Genomic DNA, 24,868 nt, shown 5'->3' with positions numbered 1-24,868 from the left:
TACTTTATGAAACATCTATTTGTTCTTCTCGAATCAGTTTTAATGGTTCGAACGGTGGGTTCTAAAGACTAATGCGAAACTGTAATGTGAAGCATCGTAAGTACATTAATCTTAATAAAGTGAGCTGCAACAGGTGTCTGTACTACAATGAATGTGTGTTGACAGCTGTCAAACTGCAATCTGAACAAAAGGAATGTGGATATGAAGAGAGATAATGGGAAATTGTAGATTTACTATAACAAATACTGATGGTATGATAGATCTCGGGTTTTTAAAAATAGTTCCAAGCATGCTAGTGTTTGTATCATTGACATTCAGAAGAAATGTATTAGTGTATCTGTGTATACTAAAACACCTTAATTCTGTAAAATGTGTAGGAACCATAACAATAAACGAATAAAATTTTGATCAAACAAAATATACAAAGCAAAGGCGCGCTGTACTGCATAGTGCGCCGTCTTTCAATTGCTATGGTGGACTGACTGACTGTAATCTCTGGAGCCGCATTTGAAAAACGTGGTGTGGTTTAATATGGTGCAATGTGATAAAGTGCCAGTTACCTGTGATTTTAAATGTGTTTTAGTAAGAAAACCGAGAACTGCATTCTTACAGTTGACGTATATAAGCAGGTTTTAAGTTTTTTTTACAACATAACTTGAAACGCCGGGTGGTCTTGGTCTGTACCATGTGGTGAGGTTGTGTACAATCAACATGGCGTGTTCGGGGAGTGTAGAGTTTTCGAACGACGGGAGATACTTAAGTGCTTGCGGACAAGACGGAAAACTAAAGATATGGGAGACAGAGACAGGCCTCCTGAAACAAGAATATACACCTAATCTCCATCTCGTCTCACCTTGCACGTGTCTGACATGGATAAGTTTACAGCGGCCTTCGGTAAGCCATGTGAATTTTGCGTTGGTATTGTGTGTATTCCACTTGTTTCGGGTATGAATATAACTTTAGTGTATTTAATTTTTCATAATGTCTGTGACGCGCGAGGTTTTCTAACGATTACTTTAATATGACGAAATCCAAAATTGCCCCGTGTTAGATTTGGCGCAAATTCTCTTCATAACTTAAATTTACACATCCAGCAACTGTTTCGACATTGAAACTCAGTTTCTGTTTTAAAAATAACACTTTCGATTTTGAAAAGGTGTATTAGTTGTTTAACTAATGACCTGAAAGGTTTTGGAGCTGTAACGACCGTTTTTGTGGGTTAGGTATCTCAGCAGCTGTTTATATCTGATATAGCGCCAGAGAAATTCTGTTGGTTGCGGAAGGTTTTCAACATAGACGTATAAAGCCCATATGTATGGTCCACTGATTAAGAGAACTTTAATCCTACTATAATCTGCCTCTGAGAAATTAGATATACATGCAGTCATGGTACACTTTTGTACCCTGTTACAACGTGCAAATTTCCCTGAAGTTCTTTCAGCTCTTATGTTGGAGCATCACGGTATCAAAGCTGTCTGACACATCTGATGTAAAATGATCTGTAGGCTACTACTATTGACACAGTTTTCTGGTGGACTTCATACAGCAACAAGTATCCTAAAATCACATATAGTTTAATGTCGCCTAAGAGATATTGTTGTTATTAATACATTATTTCTTCAATTTTACTTACTTAGTAGTGTATTGTTTATTATTATCTAAACTGTGCTGTGTGAAAGAGAGATTTAGCAAATCATTAGGGCTATGTATTACAGATACATTTATCCTCCAAGCCCTGGTAATACTTAATTCTATTCTGATACCATCTCTGTACATTATACTTGCATTTTAAACAATTTGAGTTCCTCAGATTTTCATTGTTTTGGCTTGACTGATACATTAATTACTTTAGTGTTACCATTTTACGTGGTATTCGAGCACCAGTTGAGACCTTGTATATTGAACGAGGTGGGACATTGATAAAACAGTGTACTTTCATTTGGAAAATAGTCAGTTCATAATGATTTAGGTCTCCATTATTTCTGAATATCTTAACCCTTATGACGGGATTCTTCCTGTGAAAGGGGACAAGGCTGGGGCGAAGAGGAATATTCGGTGAGTCGTCAGCCATGGCCATGACGTTTTGTTAATGGGTGCTGTCACGTCACCTTTTGGTGCATATATCTTGTTTTGTTGGTCGGCAAGTTCAATACTAGCCATATTGTTTACACCTCTTATTGTATGTTTCCTATGTTACTGACCGAAGCCAATGACCGTATCAAATATCACTCCATATCCCTTTGCTGATAAACTTCCCCAGTCATAGTTTATGACCATCTCTAATGGCCTGATGAATGGTGGAACTTTAAACCCCAAGCCAGCTTCCTTTCCTTTGAGATGTGATACACCTTAATGATCTCTTAGAAGCTTACTGTGTGCCTCACTTAAACACATTGAAGTAAATAAATTACGATTAGTAGGTCTACATTGCAGGTTACAACATATCTGAATGCTGTGGCACTGATACAATTTCTTGTCATTGTGTCTTCATTGTTTCAGACCTATTGAGCTACTCATTTCACAGCATTTAATTCATTTCATATAGTTTAATTTGATTATAAAGAGAAGCACATTTGTTGGTTTTTTTTTTAATCCCCTCTGGAGCATGGGGGGGGGGGGGGGTATGTTAACTTATATTCATCTTGATATTAAGTTTTACAACTTACTGCTGAGACACTTGACAGCTGCCTGGCAACAAATGCAAGTAAATTCACTTCACCATTCATTTTGACCTGAGATCTGAACTTCTATCTTTCATGAACAAAATGAAGGATATCATACAATCTTAACTAATAAGAGGGGTGGTCACAAAATTTTAATTATCACCTCCAAAGATTCAAGCTGTGATCCTGCAACTTTGCAGTTGCGTTGGCACTTCTCTATGTATATTCATCTTCAATATGACACTGTTTTCCAGTGATAAATGACTTGGTGGATCGACTGGTTATAAGTCTTCATTTTGGCTGTTCAAGAAACATTACACCTTGAAAATGTTACGGAAGTAAATGCTGTGCAAAGATTTCTTCATCCAAGGAAAGAATTAGTCAGTAAATGCCATTTCAGGAGAATGCTGGGGGGGGGGGGGGGGGGGCAAAATTTGATAGAGCAAAGAAGCAGCTGTGATTCTGTCCAGCATACAATGAATAGGGTGTTCTCATGAAGCAAAAATCCCACTTGGACAGATTCCCATGACACTTCATCTCAACAGCCTCCTATAACCTTATCAGTAGATTTCAGTAGTGCGTTCTTGCGATAGTTTGTCTAGTTTGTCCCTTATGAGCATAATGTGTTAGCAGCAACCATGTCAGTTGTGAAAAATTCTGATCATAATGGTATTTCCGATGATGATTGGGTGGTAGTGAATCCAAATGTTTGTTGCCTTACTCCTTTGACTCAGGGTTGTAATGATAATCCGTCATTCATCCATACTGATTCAGCACCTAAGAAAGTAATTAAGAACAGAAAGGAGGTCAGCATTGGTCGTAACTGCATCAGTCTTTTTATTGCATTGCACATCTAGATTCCAACTGACAGTGCAGCTCATCAGGGCATTGCTAAGTAGTCGTGAAGACTAAATGTAATTATAACACGCTGATGATACCTGCACTGTCAGTTGAAATCTGCATCTGCAGTGCAATAAAAAGACTGATGACATTACGACCGATGCTGACCTTCTTTGTGTCCTGGATTACATCACGATTGTAGGGCACAATCGTTGCCATGGAATCAAACATGATAAAGTACTATAGATTGGCCTGACATAGCTGCAACATTTCCACTGCTGTCTCTGTTTGGCAGGCTTTTTGAATGGGTACGAGCAGTTGTGGAACACAGTGGGTGGTGATTTTTGGTAACTTCAAAATGCTCTGCACAGTGTTGAAAACTGACCCCTGACTGATTTTTCACCTTTCCATTGTCACCTTGATTTGATTACTTGTCTTCGGGTGTCAGGGCCACCACTACTCTTGTGATTTACACATCTGTAGACAGAGAGATGGTCTGGCACTTTGCTGTTCAGACTTGTTTGACCACACTGGAAATGTTGGGCCACATAAGCACTGTATCGTATGATGGTGCAGTGATGCTGTACACTTCCACTAACTCGGCATGGATTTTTGTAGCGTTGTTCCAAATACAAAAAATGAATAGCTGTATGATTCTTCTCTTTGTCACTTTATCAATGAGCATCGCACTGTGGCATGGGAATCTGCGTTTACAAGGACTGGAGTAAACTTGCATGGGGTGGGGGCAACATTAATCATGTAGGGTAGGTGGTGGTATTTGTAAACACTTTTTACTTACCTTCAGTGTATTTTACTCTACACAGCCTCTCATATCTTTTAAATCATCAAATATTAAAATTAGGCTACATCTTTCTTTTTATCTAAAAGTGGGGTTTGGGGTACACATTTAACTTTTTTCATCCTTTTTTATCTAAAAGTGGGGTTTGGGGTACACATTTTAACTTTTTTCATCCTGTAACTGGTTGTTTACATTTACCCCCACTGAGAGGGGATAATTGCAAACACCAAAATAATTAGTATGTTGTTGTTGTTGTGGTCTTCAGTCCTGAGACTGGTTTGATGCAGCTCTCCATGCTACTCTACCTTGTGCAAGCTTCATCTCCCAGTACCTACTGCAACCTACATCCTTCTGAATCTGCTTAGTGTGTTCATCTCTTGGTCTCCCTCTACGATTTTTACCCTCCACGCTGCCCTCCACTACTAAATTGGTGATCCCTTGATGCCTCAGAACATTAGTATGGGTAACCGTAAAAATAAAATATAAGTTACCAAACAGTAAGGGCCTAAAGTTGTTAATTTCCATTACTTTAGGTACATAATTGTTTTAAATAACCCCAATATTAACTTTTTGTTGAATGAGAAGTGAAAGAGAAATGAAGAATAAAGTTAGTCGGTTATTAAACGCTTTGATGACTCTATTTTGTAGTTGTGATGGCCCTTTTGAAGTTCTTGGTATAGCACAATTTTCTTTGTATAGAATGATCAACTAATGATGTGGTCTGTTAGGGAGTGACAGCAAGATGATAACTTTCCTTCCTCACCAGTGGCCCTCAGTTTCGGTGTTTCACTTCCCAAAGTGGGTTCATCTGCATTCAATATAAATGCAGCCTTGTTGATATCTCCGAGAACATACATCATCGAGTTCCCTTGCCATCATTTGAGCCTTCTGAAGATGTTCAGGCCTTTTTAAAGAAACCTATGGATCCCGAATTGTGAAACCAGGGTACCAGTTATTGCCTGGTAGGACTATACCGTTTTTAAATGAGATGACAAAATTTACCTTTACCCTGGTTTCATGTGTACAATTATCTCAATCATCTACAAATATGGGGTAAATGTAAATGAACCATAGCCTAAGAATGATGTTATGACAAATCTTGAAAACCCAGACAAATATGAAAAATAAATAACTCGTCGAACATGTGAAAACGACAATAGGGTGTTAATAACTCATAGAAACTGATTTTGATGGAAAGGCATATTAAGTGTTCAATTTACTGAAACAGAAAGGTGCAAGAAATTGATTTTCTATCTGTCTTGTACACTTTCACAAAGTATCTGTTGACAACAATTGCTTAGATGTAGCACCCAAGTCCATTAACAGGAGTTAGCCAACATACACACACTAATTTTCCCACAATATTAGTCTTTGGTACCAGCATTCTTAAATTTCTTGCTGCTTGTGTTTATAATTACTCTGATATAATCTAACAAAATTTTTTAGGTGTAGTAATTAAGACAGCTATGTCGTCATGCAAATACGTGTACCATAACAGTTACAGTATAAGGACACTTGTGAGACCAAGAAGGTTTTAGAATGGGATTTTCTTCTTATTAAAGTCTTCAAAATTATTAAAAACTTAGAACTGTCAAGGTCACTGAGGTTATCCGATACAAACTGTGTGTAAATTAAAGAACATTATAGAATAAGACCAACCGAATAAAGCTGTGCAGTTATTAAGATACTGACCTCATTTATGAGGAGAGCTTGTTCTGCCTTGCCATTCTGATTTAGAGTTTGTCTTTTTCCTAAATCATTTCAGGAAAATTTCTGTATGGTTCCAACAGCAAGGCCATTGGGTGATTTCAAGAGCAACTGAGCCTGATATTTTTAATTGAATTTGTCGTAGTTTTCTGAATCTACAAAAGTAAAATTTTATTCCTGGAAAAATATAAAAAATTACAAAATTGAGGTAATAGGCTAGTTAAATGAGGTTGGCTCTTCTGTAGGTGAGGATGGAAGACAATAAATTTGCTTTTTATATTGGGAACCATTTAAATTTAGGTTCCAGCCATTGGTTTCACTTGTTAAGATTAAAGACCAGGACCTTATCTTGTGGATAAACTTCAGTTAAAGAAAGGTGAGATATTAAGCAATATGCAACTAATTTACAGAAACAGCTATGCATTTAGTGTCCAGCCTGTGGGGGGGGGGGGGGGGGGGGGCGCGAAAAACTTTATAATGTAACTGAGCATTCATAACAGTTCCAGTGACTGCAGTTCTTTTATTTTAGGTTACACATGAGATAACCAAATAAAAATATCTACTGTTCTATAAAGCAGTGTTTAATATGTACATGACGAAGTATAAATGTTGCAAGTAGTTTTGGCCCACATGTGACAGATCTTTGCAGATTACCGAAAGTTGGGATACTACCAGTCGGCTTTGAACCATGACGTCATCAAGATAAGGGGCACCGCTACTTCAAGCGTATTCAGTATGGTGACCTCAGTGTTAATCATTACACCAGTGAATAAACATCAGTAACACATGAAATGTTTAACTCCAGCAATAAAATGAATCCAACAGGAAAACCATGGGAATTGGGGGTTTTGAGGAAGGACAAACTAAATACAGGACAATAACAGTCATGACGCCATTCCAAACAAATATTCATCCAAAAATGATGTACATGAAATCGTCAAAAATCAACCTAACAAAAAAGAAGAAAAAACACGCCGTTGGCATTTTACTTTACTTACACAGCTCAGTAGCCAGCAACTAATGACATTAAGAAACTCACTTGCTAGGCAACAAAAGCAAACTCTGAAAGCACTGAGAAACACATAACACAAAATCTAGTGGTTCACTAAAATCAGTGACAAACAATTGAGAAACAAAAATACCATACTAGTAAGTGACACTTTCTATCCAACAAGCCTTCTGCAAACACAGTCCATTTCTGGCATGCCTCACCTTGATGATATCACACAATACAGTTACACGGGGTGTATACGTTCCGGGAGATCTGGGAAAAACATGGGTACTTTTCATCTGGGAGAAAACTGTGAATAATCGGGGAATGTTTTAGAATTCCAGGAATTTTTCATTGTCTTAGTTTCAAGTTAAATTTGTGTAATTTTGGCAGGTAAGAAATGATACTCTAACAAACAATTTTTTGTTAGCCCACTACTGTGGCAATAAAATATAAACAAGAGAGAAACACCAGTGTAAAACTTGCAACAAAACACAGTGCACACATAAGTGTCCCCAGACAGCAAATGTCAAAGGCTTCAGGACGAAGACTATTCAATACTTCAGAACAACTGCTTTCAATGAGCACCATGTATCAGAAGTTTATATTTATAACAGGTCGCGGGAAAATATTCCAAATGGTGGTTTGAGGAGTGTTAATTTCGAAGTAAATTTCCTTTTATGCAAGATTAATTATGTTAAGTGTGAAAATGTGTGATGAATTTCTTACATCACAGAGCGATTGACTCTCATTCAAAGCGTAACACTTTGAGGACCAGTCAATTAGAAGAATTTCGGCCCCAGAAAACTAGAAATTTATGTCGTCATTTAAAATTTTACTGGCACATTTGTGTTTGATACAAGGTGAGTCAGGAGGAAAGGTACATGCTTTAAAGGGTGATAGTATTAGTGATCCTGAACAAAAAACTTCATGTGGGCGTATGCCCTATTCCGAATGGTTTCCGAGATATAACTCGTTTAATATCACTTCTGTACGTTTTTCTTGAATAACTCGAAAATCGCACCCTCCAGTGAAAACACGTCACAGTACAAAATTAAACTATATCAAATTTTCTACAAAAAGGTCCTGTTCATTTTTTTTCTCTAGAACTAATGGCTTGTACGAAGAGAGCGCGAGAATGTTGAAAAATCGCTAGACGTGCATGTGTTGAAGCTTACATATTTTTGTAGTCCATATTGAGGTAGGAAGTTGAAACGAACAGTTTGATGTGGGAAACTCGTGGTCTATCAAGTGGGGAAGCTACCTCAAATTGGCCTACAAAAACTGTGTAAGCTACAGCGCATGTGCATCGAGCGAGTTTTTCAACATTTCCGTGCTCTCTTCACACAAACCATTAGTTCTAGAGAAAAAAATGAATGGGACCTTTTTTGTAGGAAATTTAATATAGTTTAATTTTGTATGGCAACACGTTTTGCTGGAGGGTGCGGTTTTAGAGTTATTAAAGAAAGACGTGCAAAAGTGATATTAAATGTGTTCTATCTTGGAAACCATTTGGAATAGGGCATACGTCCATATGGAGAGTTTTTACTCACCCTCTATATCTTAAAGGATAATGCTCACAAAAAAGAAAAAAATAATATTATATGTGAAAGCTTAGTTTTTCTTGTAGTTAATTTATACCATAAACTTTTCCTATTGTGTATCTGTTCTACTTAACAGTGATGTAGCTGTTGCCTGGCTACATCAGGTGTCCTATGTTGGAATATCTTCTTCTATTTGCTGGTGAGATAACGTTGATGTGAGCTGTGGTTGGTGGACAAAAGCACATCACATTCTGGATTTTAGTGCTGTGGGTACTAACGTGCTATGTTTGGTGGACTTTATATTTACACTTCTGTAATCTGAATACGATAGTATGCAGTATACTTGTAGCTGCATATCGAAGATCTGTCCTAACACATTATTTTTTGCTTGGTTTTGTTTCCCAAATAGCTGGGAAGTCCTTAATAAAACCTTTGCCACCCAAGGAATTGATGTTTACAGTTCCAAGGGATATTTTCACCTGGGAAAAATTTCAATCTCCCCCCCCCCCCCCCCCCCCTCCCCGTGTATCCCCCCTGTTACATTAAATGTCAAAGATGACATGTGGTATCCCAGCTGTTTGGATGGTACTAAAATGTAAACCATTTAACACTTCCTGTAATTTTTGAGTTACGTTAGTTGGTGTTATTAGTGCCTCACTGGTTTACATTAATAGTGACTTATCGTTCATTCAGAAAATGGAGGGAAAATGTTGGCAGTGCATATGAGAAAAGTTGCCAGCCAATACAACACCCATAAAGAAAAAAGGTTGGTGAACATGAAGATAATGGTACCCTCGCATGAAAAATATTCAGTTAAACCTCACAAGAAGGAACGTGAAAGTAAAAGAAAGTACAGGCTTAAACTAAAATCTGTACTGACTGAGGATAAGTTTGAGACCAGTACTTCCCTGACAACATATAAACGTCTTCATTCTTTTGGCAAAGTTGTAAAGGAGGTGCGTCCTTCCAAACTATTAAAAAATCAGCAGTTATGAAGAAAGCTCGCCTGGGAATTGTTGCCTAAAAAGGTAGCAAAACAGATCTTCCAAATAAACAAGAAAACTTTATCTTTTGAACTTGCAAGGTGGTAATCTGCTCAAAGTACAAAACTATTTTATAAGTGATAGAATCAGCTGGCAGTTATTTGACATGGAGTAATAAAGTTCATTGTAGATCCAGCAACTGAGAAAAGAGTTAGCTTGTGGAACATTTCATGAATATGATAGTAAAGGAAGATGCAAGAATATCCAAATATTGAAATAAAGTTTTTCAACTTGCACCTAGTTTACATTCTCTCATGTATTCAGATTCTGAGATTAGTGACGAACAGACTTATCGTGAAGACTGGCAGACACACAATTTTGAAGAATTTAGGTTCAGGACCAGCTGTGGAAAATATAATGCCAAAAGTCACACTACAAGAAGAAAATTGGCCAGATACAGGTATGCTACAGTTGCACAGAGGGCTGTTGAAGATGATGGAGAAATGCACATTGTGTATACCCGTATGCAGTCTGTAGGGGTTTTGAGAGTTGATGAGAAAGATGTACCCTATGCAGAGTTTGAGCAAGTTTTTGCTGTTCTCCCAAATCCAGACAGCAAACATATTAGGAACAAATTATATTATGTATTTTCAGGAAATTGAGACTTTTGAAAGTGGATGAGTTGTCGTCTACCTAGCTAATTTAGTAGGCCTGGTGGGTACTCGGAGGTTTAAAGTAATATTCTGCTGCATTGAATTGCCAGCTCACAAACAACCGCCTTCTAATCTATGCTAGACCTCTGACTGCACTGTAGAGCAGTCTGTCATCACAACCACCTTAAAAACCATGATGTGACGCCACAGGTCAAACAATACGGTATATATAGTATTAAGTATTATATTCTTCTACAGTGTCGTGCAGTAAGGGATGCCTAGTTTCAATAACTAACCACCTATCCTCTATATTCTTTGTTGGCAGTATTTATAGTGTATAACAGGTAACAAATCTTGATTGTAAACTAGTGCTTTCTAAAGGAAAATATATTTTTGTACAAACGTCCTCAGAGAGGTCTCTCTCTCTCTCCCTCTCTCTCTCTCCCTCTCTCTCTCCCTCTCCCTCCCCCCCCCTCCCTCCCTGCCTCCCTCTCCCCCTTTTTTGCCTAATTATCTGAAACATAGTAATGTTTAGAACATGATCATTCCAAATACACCAAAAATAGAAATTATGTTTATTTGGGACTTTCAGTTTTAGTCAGAAAGTTTCAAAGTACTGCAGCGAAGATGACGTTGCCCTTGGGTATTTAGCAGCTGCAGGATCCATTAGTGTTTGTATAGCTATAGATTTTTTATACACGTCACATCAAATGATCTAAAATTTAAATTCTGAACATGTTTTGTTAATACAAGAGTATATTGAGAAAAGAGGATACCTGGTAATTTGAAAATTATTTTTATATAGCAATGCAATTTTTACCAAACAATGATAAATCCTCGGTGGAATGTAACAGTATTATGAAAAGGAAAGTTGCTACTCTCCATATAGCAGAGGTGCTAAGTTGCAGATTGGTACGACAAAAAGACTGCCACAAATTAAGCTTTCAGCCAGCATGGCTTTTGACAACAACGTACCCCCCGCCCCCCTCCCACCCCTCCGTCACACACACACACACACACACACACACACACACACACACACACACACACACACACTCGATTGCAGTATCTGGAAACTGAAGCCACACTGTGAGCTGCAACACCAGTGCATGATGGGAGCGGCGACTGGGTTGTGGTAAGGAGGCGGCTGACGGGGGGGGGGGGGGGGGGGGGGGGAGACAGTGAAGTGCTGCCGGGGAGTGCACAGGAACAAGGTGGAGAGAGTTTGGAGCAGCAGTGTGCAGTCGGGAGGATATGCGGGATAGACGGAGGGCAGGGGACAGGTTGGGGGAGGGGAGGTGGAAAAGGAGTAGTAAAAAGACTGGGTGTGATGGTGGAATGATGGCTGTGACACACTGGAATGGGAACAGGGAAGGGGCTGGATGGGTGAGGACAATGAGAAACGAAGGTTGAAGCCAGGAGGGTTTGGGAACATACAGTATATTCCAGGGAAAGTTCCCACCTGCACAAGTCAGAAAAGGTGGTGTCAGTGGGAAGGATCTATATGGCACAGGCTGGGAAGCAGTCATTGAAATGAAGGATGTCATGTTGGGCAGTGTGCTCAACATCAGGGTGGGCCACTTGTTTCTTGGCCACAGTTTGTCGGTGGCCATTCGTGCAGACAGCTTGATGGTTGTCACGCCCACATCGAATGCACCACAGTGGTTGCAGCTGAGCTTGTAGACCACATGACTGGTTTCACAGGTATCCCTGTCTTCGATGGGATAGGTGATGCTTGTGACCAGACTGAAGTAAATGGTGTGGGAGGATGCATGGGAGATGTCTTGCATCTAGGTCTATTAGAGGGATATGAGTCATGAGATAAGGGGTTGGGAGCAGGGATTGTGTATGGATGGCTGAGTATATTTTGTAGGTTGCTGGACAGGAGAATACCACTGTGGGAGGGGTGAGAAGGATAGTGGGCATGTCATTTCGAATCTCAGGGCATGACAAGAAGTAGTCAAAATTCAGGCGGTGATTGTAATTCAGTTGCTCCAGTCCTGAGTGGTACTGAGTTAAGAGGCGAATGCTCCTCAGTGGCTGAACGGTGAGACTTGGGGGGGGGGGGGGGGTGACAGACTGGAAAGATAAGGCTCAGGAGATTTGTTTTTGTACAAGGATGGCAGGATAATTATGGTCTCTGAAGGCTTCAGTGAGATGCTCGGTATATTTCGTGGCTAGGCTGTATGGAAGAGACATCTTGGTATGGAACAGGAGGGGGTCAGCTGTCGAAGTGAAGGTATTGTTGGTTGTTAGCAGGTTTGATATGGACGGAGGTACTAACATAGCCATCATTGAGGTGGAGGCCTGCATCTAGGAAGGTGGCTTGTTGGGCTGAGTAGGACCAGGTGAAGCAAATGAGGGAAGCTTTAGAGGTTTTGGAGTAATGTGGATAGGGTGACCTCACCCTTGGTCCACATCACAAAGATGTCATCTGTGAATTTGAACCAGGTGAGGGGTTTGGGATTCTGGTTGTTTAGGAAGGATTCCTCTAGATGGCCCAGGAATAGGTTTGCATAGGATGGTGTCTTGGGGGTGCCCATAGCCATACGCTGGATTTGTTTGTAGATAATGTCTCCAAAGGAGAAGCAATTATGGGTGAGGATACCCTTGCTCATGGTGACGAGGAGGGAGGTTGTTGATTTGGATTCCGTTGGGCATTGGGAAAGGTAGTGTTCAAAGCAGTAAGGCCATTGGCATTAGGGATGTTAGTATAAAGGGAGATGGCATTAATAATGACAAGCAGGGCACCTTGTGGTAAAGGGGCAGGAACTGTGGAGAGTCGTTGTAGGAAATTGGTGGTATATTTTTTTTCATAGGAGGGTAGATTCTGGGTAATAGGTTCAAGGTGTTGGTCTACAAGAACAGAGGTTCTCCCAGTGGAGGCACAGTAACCGGCCACAATGGGGCATCCTGGTTGGTTGGATTTATGGACCTTAGGAAGCATGTAGAAAGTAGGGGAGAAGTGGGGAGAAGTGCGGATGAGAAGAGAGAGGGACTCCAGGGAGAGGATGTGGGATGGGCCTAAGGATTTGAGGAGTTACTTGTGATCCTGCTGAATTTGTGGAATGGGGTTATTATGGCAAAGTTTGTAGGTGGATGAATGTGACAGCTGGCAGAGTTCTTCTTCTAGGTAATCCTTGCAGTTCAATACAACAGTGGTCGAGCTGTTGTCCGCAGGTAGGATTATCAGGTCAGGACCAGTTTTTAGATGGTGGACTGCTTTTCTTTCTGTGAATGTAAGATTGGTCTGCATGTTGAGGGGTTTGGGAATGATGGTGAGGCAAGGTTTGAGGTTAAGAAATTCTGGAAATTTAACAGGGTGATTTGGGGGCAGTGACGGTGGATCGCGATCTAACTGTGATCCACCCCCACTGCCCCAAAATCGCCCCCCATTAACTATCCAGAATTATATATACCACCCATTTCCTCCAGTGACTCTCCACAGTTCCTGTCTCTTTACCACAAGGTGCTCATCACTATTGATGCGACCTCCCTTTACACTAACATCCCCAATGCCTATGGCCTTACCACTATTGAACAGTACCTTTCCCGATGCCCGATGGATTCCAGACCAACAGCCTCTTTCCTAGCTGGCATGCCCAACTATATCCTCGCCCTTAATTACTCTTCTGAAGGCATTGCCTACAAACAAATATGGGGTACAGCTATGGGCACCCGCATGGCACCATCCTAGGCCAACGTATTCCTGGGCCGTCTACAGGAATCAAACAATCAATCCAAAACCCCTCACCTGGTTTAGATTCATTGATGACATCTTTGCGATCTGGATCAAGGGTGAGGACACCCTATCTATTTTCCTTCAGATCATAAACTGCTTCTCTCCCACTTGCTTCACGTGGTCCTACTCAGCCCAACAAGTCACCTTCCTAGATGTTGACCTCCATCTCAAAGATGGCTAAATCAGTATCCCCGTCCCTATCAAACCTCCACTTCGGTAGCTGCCAACCATTCCATACCAAGGAGTCCCTTCTGTACAGCTTAGCCACCTGTGGCTGTCACATCTGCAGTGACAAGTGGTTCCTCTCAAAATAGACAGAGCATCATGGACCGTAATTATCTTCCCATCCTTGTACAAAAACAAATCTCCCTTGCCTTATCTTTAGTCTCCCCCCACCTCCCAAAGTCTCACCATCCACCCACAGAGCATCATTCCCCTTGTAACTCAGTAACACTCAGGACTGAAGCAACTGAATTACGTTCCCCACCTGGATTTTGACTATCATCCTGCCCTGGAATGAGAAACGTTGTGCTCACTATCCTTCTCACCCCTCCTACAGTGCTATTCTGCCATCCAACAAACCTATACAACATACTCGTCCATCCCTGCGCAACCCCTGCTCCCAATCCCTTAGCTCATGGCTCGTATGACTGTAACAGACCTAGATGCAAAACGTGTCCCATACATCCTCCCACCACCACCACCACCACCACCACCACGACCACCACCACCTATTCCAGCCCAGTCACAAACATCACCTATCCCATCAAAGGCTGTTCCCATTACAGCACGACACAGCTGTTATTCCACCAATACACCCAGTCTTTTCAATTCTCCTCCGCCCCCCCCCCCCCCCCCCCGCCCCCCTCCCTCGTCGCCCCTCACCTCTCCCCTGTCCTCAGTCTAACCTCCCAACTACATACAGCTGCCCCACCCTCTCTCCACTTCTTTGTCCCCCTCCCCACCCCAGCCTCTTACCCCCACCCAGTTGCCACTCACATCATGCACAGGTGCTGCAGCTCACAGTGTGGTTTCAGTTGTCAGGGATTGCAGTTGTGTGTATGAGTTGCATTTGCATGACTGTGTGTGTGCGTGCACGCACTTGTGTGTCTGTTGTCTAATTTTGACGAAGGCCTTGCTGGTCGAAAGCTTTATTTGTAACAGTCTTTTTTGCTGTGCCTACCTGCGATTCAGCTCCTCCGCTATAAGGTGAGTAGCAACTTCCTTTTTAATACTGAATTTTTTTTGTTTTATTTCACTCTACTTAAAAATTTTCGTCTGCAGGATATAGGGAAAGGATGAAGGAAGAAATAGTGTTGTACAGTTTTAGATGTAGAACCACTATCAATGTTAAGTGACCAAATTGGAGTTGGCTGCATTGCATGGGGAAATAACAGAAGAGAGAAATTTTCCATTGGAACGATATCGGTTGTGTAGTAGGACCGTCATGCTGAAGGAACATTTTGAGCATGGAATTGTAGGGTTTCACAAGTATAATTATTCTGGATGAATGATCATTTGGCAATACTGGGTGGGAGAGTGCAAATCTTAAATATTTGACACCACTTCGGTAACTTGACCGTCTATGAAAAGATGAGATGAAATGACGAGGACAACACAAAACACAAAGTCCATGAACAAAGAAAGTCTCTTTCCTGGCTAGGAATTACACCTAAGACCTGCTATCCTGATGTGCTAGACCTTGAGGGCAAGTAGGTGAACATTTGCAATCGGTTGGGCTCTGATAACCATGTAGTTGAGTGACACACACACACACACACACACACACTCTCTCTCTCTCTCTCTCTCTCTCTCTCTCTCTCTCTCTCTCTCTCGACATTCCAACCTGTTCTGATCTCCTAGGTAGTGGGAAGGGCTTATTCAGTGCTAAGCAACTTTAGACTCTGGTGGACAATATGTTAAAAATTTTAAAGCATGAGATCTGATGATGACAGCATGGTTGTCAAGATTGGCCCAGGTTGACCATCTCAGGAACATGAAACTAACTTGTCAAGCTAGGTGATATAGAAGTTTAAATTCCAGATTTGTTTCTTATCACTCTAAACCAAGTAAGGTGAAAGTCAGAATAGTTCCTCACAGAAAGACACTGCTAATTTAATCCTCCATTCTTGTCTTATCTAAGCTTTGTACTCACTCTCTAATGAACTTGTTGACTTGTCGTCTTATTTATGTCATGAATTTTCTAGTTGATGGAACAATTTTTGACTTGCTCCATGGCATTTTTCCATGGAGAAATTCCTTATTTCTTATGACTTGTTTGAAAGTTAATGTAGTCATAACAAGCCCCAAGTTACATATTACCCCTATAACTTATTTTTTGCTATTGAGCACATCAAGTAAATGTTCATAAGATATTTAAAACATGTTTGTGACTTTACGATTTTTACCTTTACTTATGACTTATTTATCTGTGTCATTGTGTGCTATATTGGATGGTGTCTTAACTTTGCTTTTACCAAAAAATTTTCTGAAGGAATTTCTAATGTAGTGAGCAATTTTTATTACTCATTTTAATTGTCTTAGCTTCCATTTTTCTGCATCCTGATCTTCATTCACGATGATTGACCCATTAATGTTTGTGTATATGGACACAGAAAGCAGTATTACTGGAATTGGTCAAGAAAAGTACTTGTATTCAATTCTGTTGTGTAAATTAATTTCAAGCGACCTTCAGTTAGGGTGGAGTTGGATATCGTGTTAATAATGAGGTATGTGAAGGAATATCCCTGTGATATGTACAGGAGTACTTTACAGACTGGTCCTTCTTGATTTTCTTTATATGAAGGAGAATTGGAAAGTAACACACAATAATTTTTTCCCCACCTTTTGTTGCAACTGGAATGTTGAAACTTCATGATGATATAGTTTGAAGTTTGCACTACAGAGAGAGTTTTGTTTTCATGTGCAGCCCTAGCAAGAGAAACCTGAATTACAAAACAAACATGGCATGCATGTTACTGTCGTCAGCTTATGTAGAGCAGCGAAGGGTGGTTTGATATTTGTCAGCTCAAGTGTGTGAACTGAGTGAAATTCACATGGACGTAGGTGGAGTATATGGGAATGACTGTATGAATGGTAGCATTGTCTCCAGGTGACTTGTGTTCTTCCAAGAGGGCTGTATGAATCTTAGTGATTCACCACGCACTGGGTGACAGATAACTGTCGGAGCCATTGAGGCAGCAATTCTGAATGACCGGCATGTGCAATTGCGAACCTTACAGGTGCAGTTAAACATCCCCTGTGGTGTCGTGTACGGTATTGTTTGTGACACTTTGAAATTTTGTAAAGTTGGTGCTCACTGTGTGCCGAAGAATATAACATGTTTGGATCAGTGAACATGTTACACCACAGAAGGGCATGTCTTTGTGAAAGGAACTGTCACTGATGATGAGTTGTGGTTCTGCCACTACACGTCCAAAACCAGACACACATCTATGAAGAGGGAACATGCTGTTTGTCCAGTCCAAAAAACCCAGGGCGACTCGGTCTGCTAGGAGAGTGCTTGTAACAGTGTTCTGGGATATGTATAGTGTGTTGTTGGTGGATTTTGCTGAGCAAGGGACCACTGTAAAAACTGCAGCTTACATTAAAACTTTGGTTAAATTGCGTTGTGTTCTTTGTGGCAAATGCCACAACATTAATTCTGGTGATGTCAGATTTCTTGACAATGCTTTACCCCCATTTTGCTGCTTTTGTTTGTTCAAAAATTTGGGTGGGAGGTGCTCCAGCAACCACCAAACAGTCCTAACCTTGCACCTTCAGACTTTAATCTGTTTGGTCCCATGAAGAAATTCCTGGCTGGCCAGAGCTTTGCGACTTAGGCGCAAGTGAAACCAGCAGTCCACAGGTGGTATACTCAAATCAAATGGACTTCTATGAAAAGGGCATATTGAAACTGGTACCACGATGGGAGAAATGTGTTGAGAATGTTGGTGACTGTGTAGAAATATAGGTAGAGTTCATTTGTGACCTTTTTTTTTTTTTTTTTTTTTTTTTTTTTTTTTTACCTATTAAACTTTTTGGTAGTAAAATTGTGTGTTACTTTGTGATCTTCCCTCATACTTAAAGGATTTGAAGTTCAGTTCCCAGACATAAATTATGTAAAAGAATAAAGCAAAGTTCTCAAAAGCAGCAAGAAGAAAAATTGCCTTTAACAATTAGCTTTCCAAGCAATGCCTTTCTATGATATATATGTATATAACTTTCTATTTGATGATGTGCATTTTTGTTCCAGATTTTAATTTACTGTTAAAAGCAGACTCAAATTTTGATGCGAATAGTTAACAAAAATAAAATGTTAATTTTACTAAGAATGTTCCGTATTTGTTTTAACACTTTCATTTGTTAACAAATATGAAATTAAAAAATTAAAAAATATACTATTAGGAAGATATAACCAATGACTTAACGATTATGCTTTGATGCTAGTATGTGTGAAGCTACAGACAGATTAGTTAATTCCATAGAACTGCTTTGTACTTTACCACATTCGTAAATCTTCTAAGGTGATTTCTTTCAGACACCTCACCAGCCAATTAACCACCTTGTTAGTATGTACTTATTGGATTTTGTACCAATTATTTTGTCAGCGACTCTGACATTGCAGAAAGCTGGTTCATATGTAGTACATTTTGCCCATTGACATATAGGTGTCAGGTTTTCATATAAATTCAAGTGGTGGTGTATTGCCGGTGTATGAAATGTATTCACCAGTTCTTTTATTTGAAGTTTTGAATGCTGATGACTCAAGTTGTTTGTATTTCTGGATATGAAGGAAGTCTTGTTGAAGGTATTAGTGTAGAGCAGTGATAGATGTTTTGGGAATTAATTACAGTTCTTAACTTTCTTTTTTGCTTTTTCTTCTACTCGTACATTCTTATTGGAGAGTGATCTCAAAAATGCATCTCCTTGCAGGTATCTTCAAAGAAGAAGCGCCGTTCGAAGTCTTCATTAGAATCTGCAGAAAAAAATGTAGACATAATCGCAATGGGAACAACTGCAGGTAATGTGCTACTCTATAGCATTGCAGTGGGAGATGTGGAAGCACAGTTACAGGGTGGCCACAGCGGCTCTGTTACATGCTTATCTTGGTCTTCGGGCTCGCATTTGTATAGTGGCGGTGCGGATGCTCATGTCACAGAGTGGGCAATCAATGATGGTTCTGTGAAAAGGTGAGAATACTGTGAATTCAACTACTGAATCTGAATGTTCCATTGTAAGTGATATAAAACTGCCTTTTGTTACCTCTCCCTTTTCTGAAAAATTTACAAAATTGTAATGTTTTTATTCCTGTATCATTCTTGTACCATGTTAATCAGTGAAGGGAAAATGATTTTTAGTCTTTAATGACACATCTGACTAAGGGTTCACTTCTATGTGAACACATTTTAATAGTTCCATAGATTATATGATACAGTTTTTGTGAATCTTTAAGGAGAGACAGTGGCAGAAATAATGAAAAATTTACAAATTATTTTTATTTCCTTATTTGATAGTAAATATAATTGAGATTATTATCCCAAATTTTTTCCTTGAAATTCGAACTACAAATGGCATGAAAAAATTAAAACCCTAAGCAGTGTAATGCACCAAGCCCGCTTTTCAATGTACCAAATGGAGGAAAAATTTTATTGCAGAATTTGGCCTGTGAACCTGAAAAATATAGCTTTAGAAGACTGATTTTTTTTGTATACATAACAGCAGTGTTGTGAAGAAGGCTGTGGAGCCATTTTCTGGTTCAATCAGTTTGGTGTAGAAGGCTGTGGAGTGTTGTAAACAAGTTTTGTGCTGTTCAGTGGAATTAGTGATGCTTGATTTATTGTGCCATTCTTTGTGCAAGGTTGATTCTGTTGATCCCTTTTTACAGTGCCTAGTCCTGGTAAAGTATTTAAAAAATATAGTAAGTCCCATATTTCCAATATAAAGCGAAAAATTGACATTGAGGTTAGGGTCGGGCCTGCAGATGCAAACATTAGCTTGTCTCAAAGTATTGTGTCAGAAGAAACAAATCATGACAGAAATACAGGTTTCAGAATTGTGGATCTGGAAATGATGACAGAAGCGCTTAGAAAAGCCTGCAAGTGTGTGGATTTGGTTGATGATGGAAAGAGAGGTGGTTTGGTTTGCACATTGCACATTTTGTGTCAAAACTGTGATGCTGACAGACCAAGGTCAGTAATAGAATCTCTGAAGCCAATATGAAATTTGCTTATGGACTAAGATGTATAGGGATTGGGAGAGATGGTGGAAACCTTTTATGTGGTATTATGAACATGCCTGGTCCTCCCCTAAAATTTTCTGAAATGAATACTGCTCTCCTCAATGCAGTTGCAGAAGTGAAGAGAGCATGAAAATGGCAGTCCTGGGGGCATTCAAGAAAATTGTGAAGCAACTAATAGCAACGATATAGCAGTTTTCTGCGACAGTTCCTGGATGAAGAGGGGGCATGCTTCACTGCATGGAGTTTAAACAACCATTAGTGTCGACACTGGAAAAGTATTGGACTTAGAGGTGATGTCTAAATATTGTTCTGCATGTTCCATGCACCAGAAATATATTGATGCAGGTAAAGAAGCAGATTGGCAGGAAGCCCATAAAGTTGTTTGTAGCAGAAATTATGCAGGCTCCAGTGATGGGATGGAAGCTGCAGGTATGAAATTCATTTTCCATAGATCTTTGCAAAAAGTATGGAATAAAATACGTACAGTATTTAGGAGATGGAGACTCTAGTGCTTTCATAACGTAGTTGAAAGTCAGCCCTATGGAAAAGATTGCACTATTGAGAAACTGGAGTGCTTAGGTCATATTCAGAAGAGGGAGGGTAGACGACTCCGAAGACTTGTTGCAGACAATAAAGGCAAGCTACTAGAGGATGGGAAGCCACTGGGAGGTAAAAACAGACTTAACAAAGAAGAGAATTGTCAGCCTACAAGTCTCTTATGGTGCTGCAATTAGAAGTAACCTCACAAGCTCGAACAGTATGAGGAAAGCAGTATGGGCCATTTGGTTTCATTACTTGTTGACAGACAGTACACCTCAACATGGCCTCTGTTCTAATAAATGGTGCAAATTTTTGAAAAGTAAGGAAGGTGGGGAGCTTATACCCATAAAAATAACCTTCCTGATGAGGTTTCAATGGCCATTAAACCAACTTTTAGAGCACTGACTTCACCAGAACTGCTAGAAAAATGTCTGCGTGGGAAAACACAGAACCCAAATGAAAGTTTCAATGCTCTTATTTGGAAAACATGTCCAAAGACTGTGTTTGTTTCCAATTTGATGGTGAAGATTCCTGCTTTTGAAGCTGCAGCAGTGTTTAATGATGGGAATGTGGCAAGTCTTCACATCCTCAGCAAGTTGGGCTTTACACCTGGAGTCTTCACTGAGCAGGTACTACAGATCATCGATAAGCAAAGAATCGTGATGGCGGAGAGTTCAGTTCAGAACATACAAGAAATTGCTAGGCAAAGGAGCAGAGAAGCTAAAAGAGCTGTAGAGGTTGATGCGGAAGAAATGGATATGGGCAGTTTTAGCTAAGGTATGTTAGAGATTTTTTTCATCCGAACTTTAAAATGATTTTTCTGCAAATTGAGGTTTTCTGCATTCAGGAACACACAAATCAGAAACTACTGGAAGGATTGCAATGAAATTTGGCACACCTATTCTTTTACTTTGAAGCAATATTAAAGTGGAACGAAATTTTAATAGAGATATTATACACAGTTTTGTGGTTGATAATATATTGAAAAGTTTGCTTGTAAAAAATGTTCGAATCCAAAATATCACAGAAAATAATAGCATTAATTTACCAAAAAGTTACTGCACTTAATTGTACACCTATTAGTGTAGATTATTTTACCATTAAAAAATTTTGCCAAAATTGCCTCGAAATTATGAAAAAGTGTACCTTAAAATAATAATGCAATAAAAAATTCAAAATTATCTCGCTGCATTAGATTATTAAAAATTCTGAATTTAAAAAAATCGTATTAGATCTCTATACGTAAGTGTGAAAAATTTCAATGAGATTGAACAAAAAATGGCAAAGGTATGTATTTACAAAAATATCAGTGCAAGACTGCCACCGTCTCCCCTTAAAACAGAGAACAACTCTGGTTGTATGTAGATGTGACACATTGACCGGGGTAGTCCATTGGACTCACATTCGGGAGGATGACGGTTCAAACCTGCTTCTGGCCATCTTGATTTAGGCTTTCCTTGATTTCCCTAAATCACTTATAAGGCAAATGCCAAGATGGTTCCTTCAAAAGGGCACGGCTGCTTTCCTTCTCCATCCTTTCCTAATGTGAGCGTGTACTCAGTCTCCAATGCCCTCGTTGTGGATGGGACATCAAACACTAATTTGCTCCTCCTAGGTGTGACACATGTGCTTGGTAATGGTGGCAAATAATGAATTACACTGTTTGTATCACGAAATGCCAGTGACTTGTGTATAGTGCCCATAATGTTTAAAATTTGTGATGAGGAAGTTGGAGAAAAAAATCAGTTAAATTTCCTGGATATTTTTCTTGATGCTAAATAGCATAATTTCCAGATGGTGCCTGCATGTTACTTTCTTGGATTTTAATGTCAGGTTTCATTGCCAGCAATATGTGAAGTCACTGAAACTCCCTCTAGATTTAAAATTTACACTAGCGTATTTTTGGTTATTGGCAGACGCATACCCTATGCAAGCAGTTTACTGTGTAAAACTAACATCTTTACTGTCGTAGTTACCATTAGTGAAGTCATTTATGTGAAATGAGAGCAATCTGCTTGTAATTATTCTGTTCACTGCAGTGACCAGAGTAATGAGGCAGCTGTCTTCAGACTTCTTGTTCTGTTTTCTTCATCAAAGTGGACTTATTGTGTTAAAATCTCATAATCAAATGTTGGATTCTATGTTTTCATGCTTCACTGATAATCCAAGTTTTGTGTGTGTTCCAGTTATTCAGAGATGACCAATTGTTGGTGTCTCACCAGTCCACATTTCATTAGGGTGTTTTATTCCCTAAATTTTAACTTACTGCACTATTAACAGATTCAGCCCAAAAACTTTTATCAGGTTCTCCATCAAGTAGTATACATCTTACCTTTTCTGTCACAGTTCTGTTCAATGCACCATTTTGTTCTGGTGTATAGCTATTAGTCAATTAATGTCAAAACCCATGCTTATTCAATACTCTGCCAAAACTCTCGCAGCAGAATTCTTTACCATTATCTGTTCTAATTATTTTGCTTTTTCTATCTTGCTGATTTTATGACAATTTTTTGAAATTCGCGAAGTCTGTCAAAAGTTTCAACCGTTGTCTTTAGAAAATACACAAATGCCATTAGGCTATAATCATCTTCCAAAATGAGAAAAACTTTGCATCACCTAGTGACATAACTTCCTTTGGTCCACAGAGATCTGCCTGTATAATCTCAAGTATCTTAGTAGCTCTACTGCCTTCACGAGGAAAAGGCTGTCTCGTTTGCATGCTATCATTACATGCCACACAACTCTGCTTAGTAATATTCATGTTAACATTGTCACACACAATTCATTCAACAGCAGCATCTCATTTTTATAATGTTATTCACATTTACGTGTCTTAACCTATGACAACAAGATGCAGTAACAATTCCTGAAAAATTACTTCTGTCAATGCTCAGCTTACAAATATCATTAATAAGAGTCTATGCCAACTAGATACAATAACCATTCCTAAAAAATTACTTCTGTCAGTGTTCAGCTTATAAATAGCATCAACAAGATCTGCAGTTGCCACTAATTCTGGATTCTTGTTAATATTACAAAATTCAACTGAGTTTCCTGGCTCAAGTAACCTGTTCACAGACAATAAATTCTAGAACACCCACAACATGTTTCACTTTGGCATCATAGAAGTCTTTTCAACTACCGTTGTTAAATCAACTGCTCCAGATCATAACATAGAACACAGGAATTTCAGTCTGATTCACTACCACAGTTTTATGCATGGTAATATTGGTCACTGTATTCTTCACCCAGTTTTTATTTGCTATTTGCTATTTGCTGTATGATGGGCACTAGCACCCAAATCGACAAACCAGTCACTTCTTTAAAAGAATCGTTTAATAATACTGCACTGAAGGCATTTGAGGTTATGTTTTGTCCGATATCATTAACCTCACTACTAGGGTATTTTCTTTTAAAATGTCCTGGCTTTTTGCCCTTTCAGCAAGTAACTTTTTTCTTGCCAGAGTCATCAAGCAATAATTTCATTTTCTGCCACAAGTCCACTGACATTTTGCTTCTTTTACATGCCCATACACACGGATTAATAGTAAGAATTATTACTGAGCGAGGTGGCGCAGCGGTTGGCACACTGGACTCGCAGTTGGAAGGATGACTGTTCAAACCATCATCTGGCCATCCATATTAAGGTTTTTTTGTGATTTCCCTAAATTGCTCCAGTTCCTTTGAAAAGGCATGGCCAATTTCCTTCCTCGTCCTGAACACAATCTGAGCTTGTGCTCATCTCTAATGACTTCAATGTTGACGGGATGTTAAACCCAACTACTTCTGAGATACGTTTTGCCAGTCCTTGGAGAATGAGCATGTTCCTTTCTTGATTGGAAAAGCCCAATTTCTGTAGTTTTCATATCCATTCAGGTCCGGCACATGAATCAAATAATTTGTTGCCACCTTTGTTGAGTGAAATAATTTTTCTGTTCAACAACAGTATCCTGGACTTGGCCCATAAACTGTTGAGAGTTCTAATGTGTGTTGGTACTACGAGTTAGTTAGTTCTGTTGATAATACTGTTGACATATTAGTGAACATTTGTTTAGTCTCCTTCAGGTTAAAACAAACTTGCACGTTTTACTGCCTTGAGAGCCACATGATGTATTGCATGAGAAATCTAACATGACACAATAACAGCTGCACAGTTGTAAACAGA

At 39.4% G+C, this 24,868-nt stretch overlaps 1 protein-coding gene across 1 annotated transcript in view; it reads left to right on the top strand.

Moving 5' to 3' along the window:
* Nucleotides 1–486: 486 nt before the first annotated feature.
* Nucleotides 487–24,868, top strand: part of LOC124616110 (WD repeat-containing protein 43) — a 97,347-nt gene continuing 72,965 nt past the window's right edge. The window contains exons 1-2 of the mRNA XM_047144374.1: nt 487–894; nt 18,858–19,114. Coding sequence (XP_047000330.1) covers nt 712–894; nt 18,858–19,114 — 440 coding nt within the window. The 5' untranslated portion in view covers nt 487–711. The remainder of the gene's footprint in view (nt 895–18,857; nt 19,115–24,868) is intronic.

Source organism: Schistocerca americana, chromosome 5 (assembly GCF_021461395.2).
Source record: "Schistocerca americana isolate TAMUIC-IGC-003095 chromosome 5, iqSchAmer2.1, whole genome shotgun sequence".
In the NCBI taxonomy this organism is placed as follows: domain Eukaryota; kingdom Metazoa; phylum Arthropoda; class Insecta; order Orthoptera; family Acrididae; genus Schistocerca; species Schistocerca americana.
The sequence above is the reverse complement of the archived record's forward strand: the minus strand, read 5'-3'. Positions and strand labels throughout refer to the sequence as shown.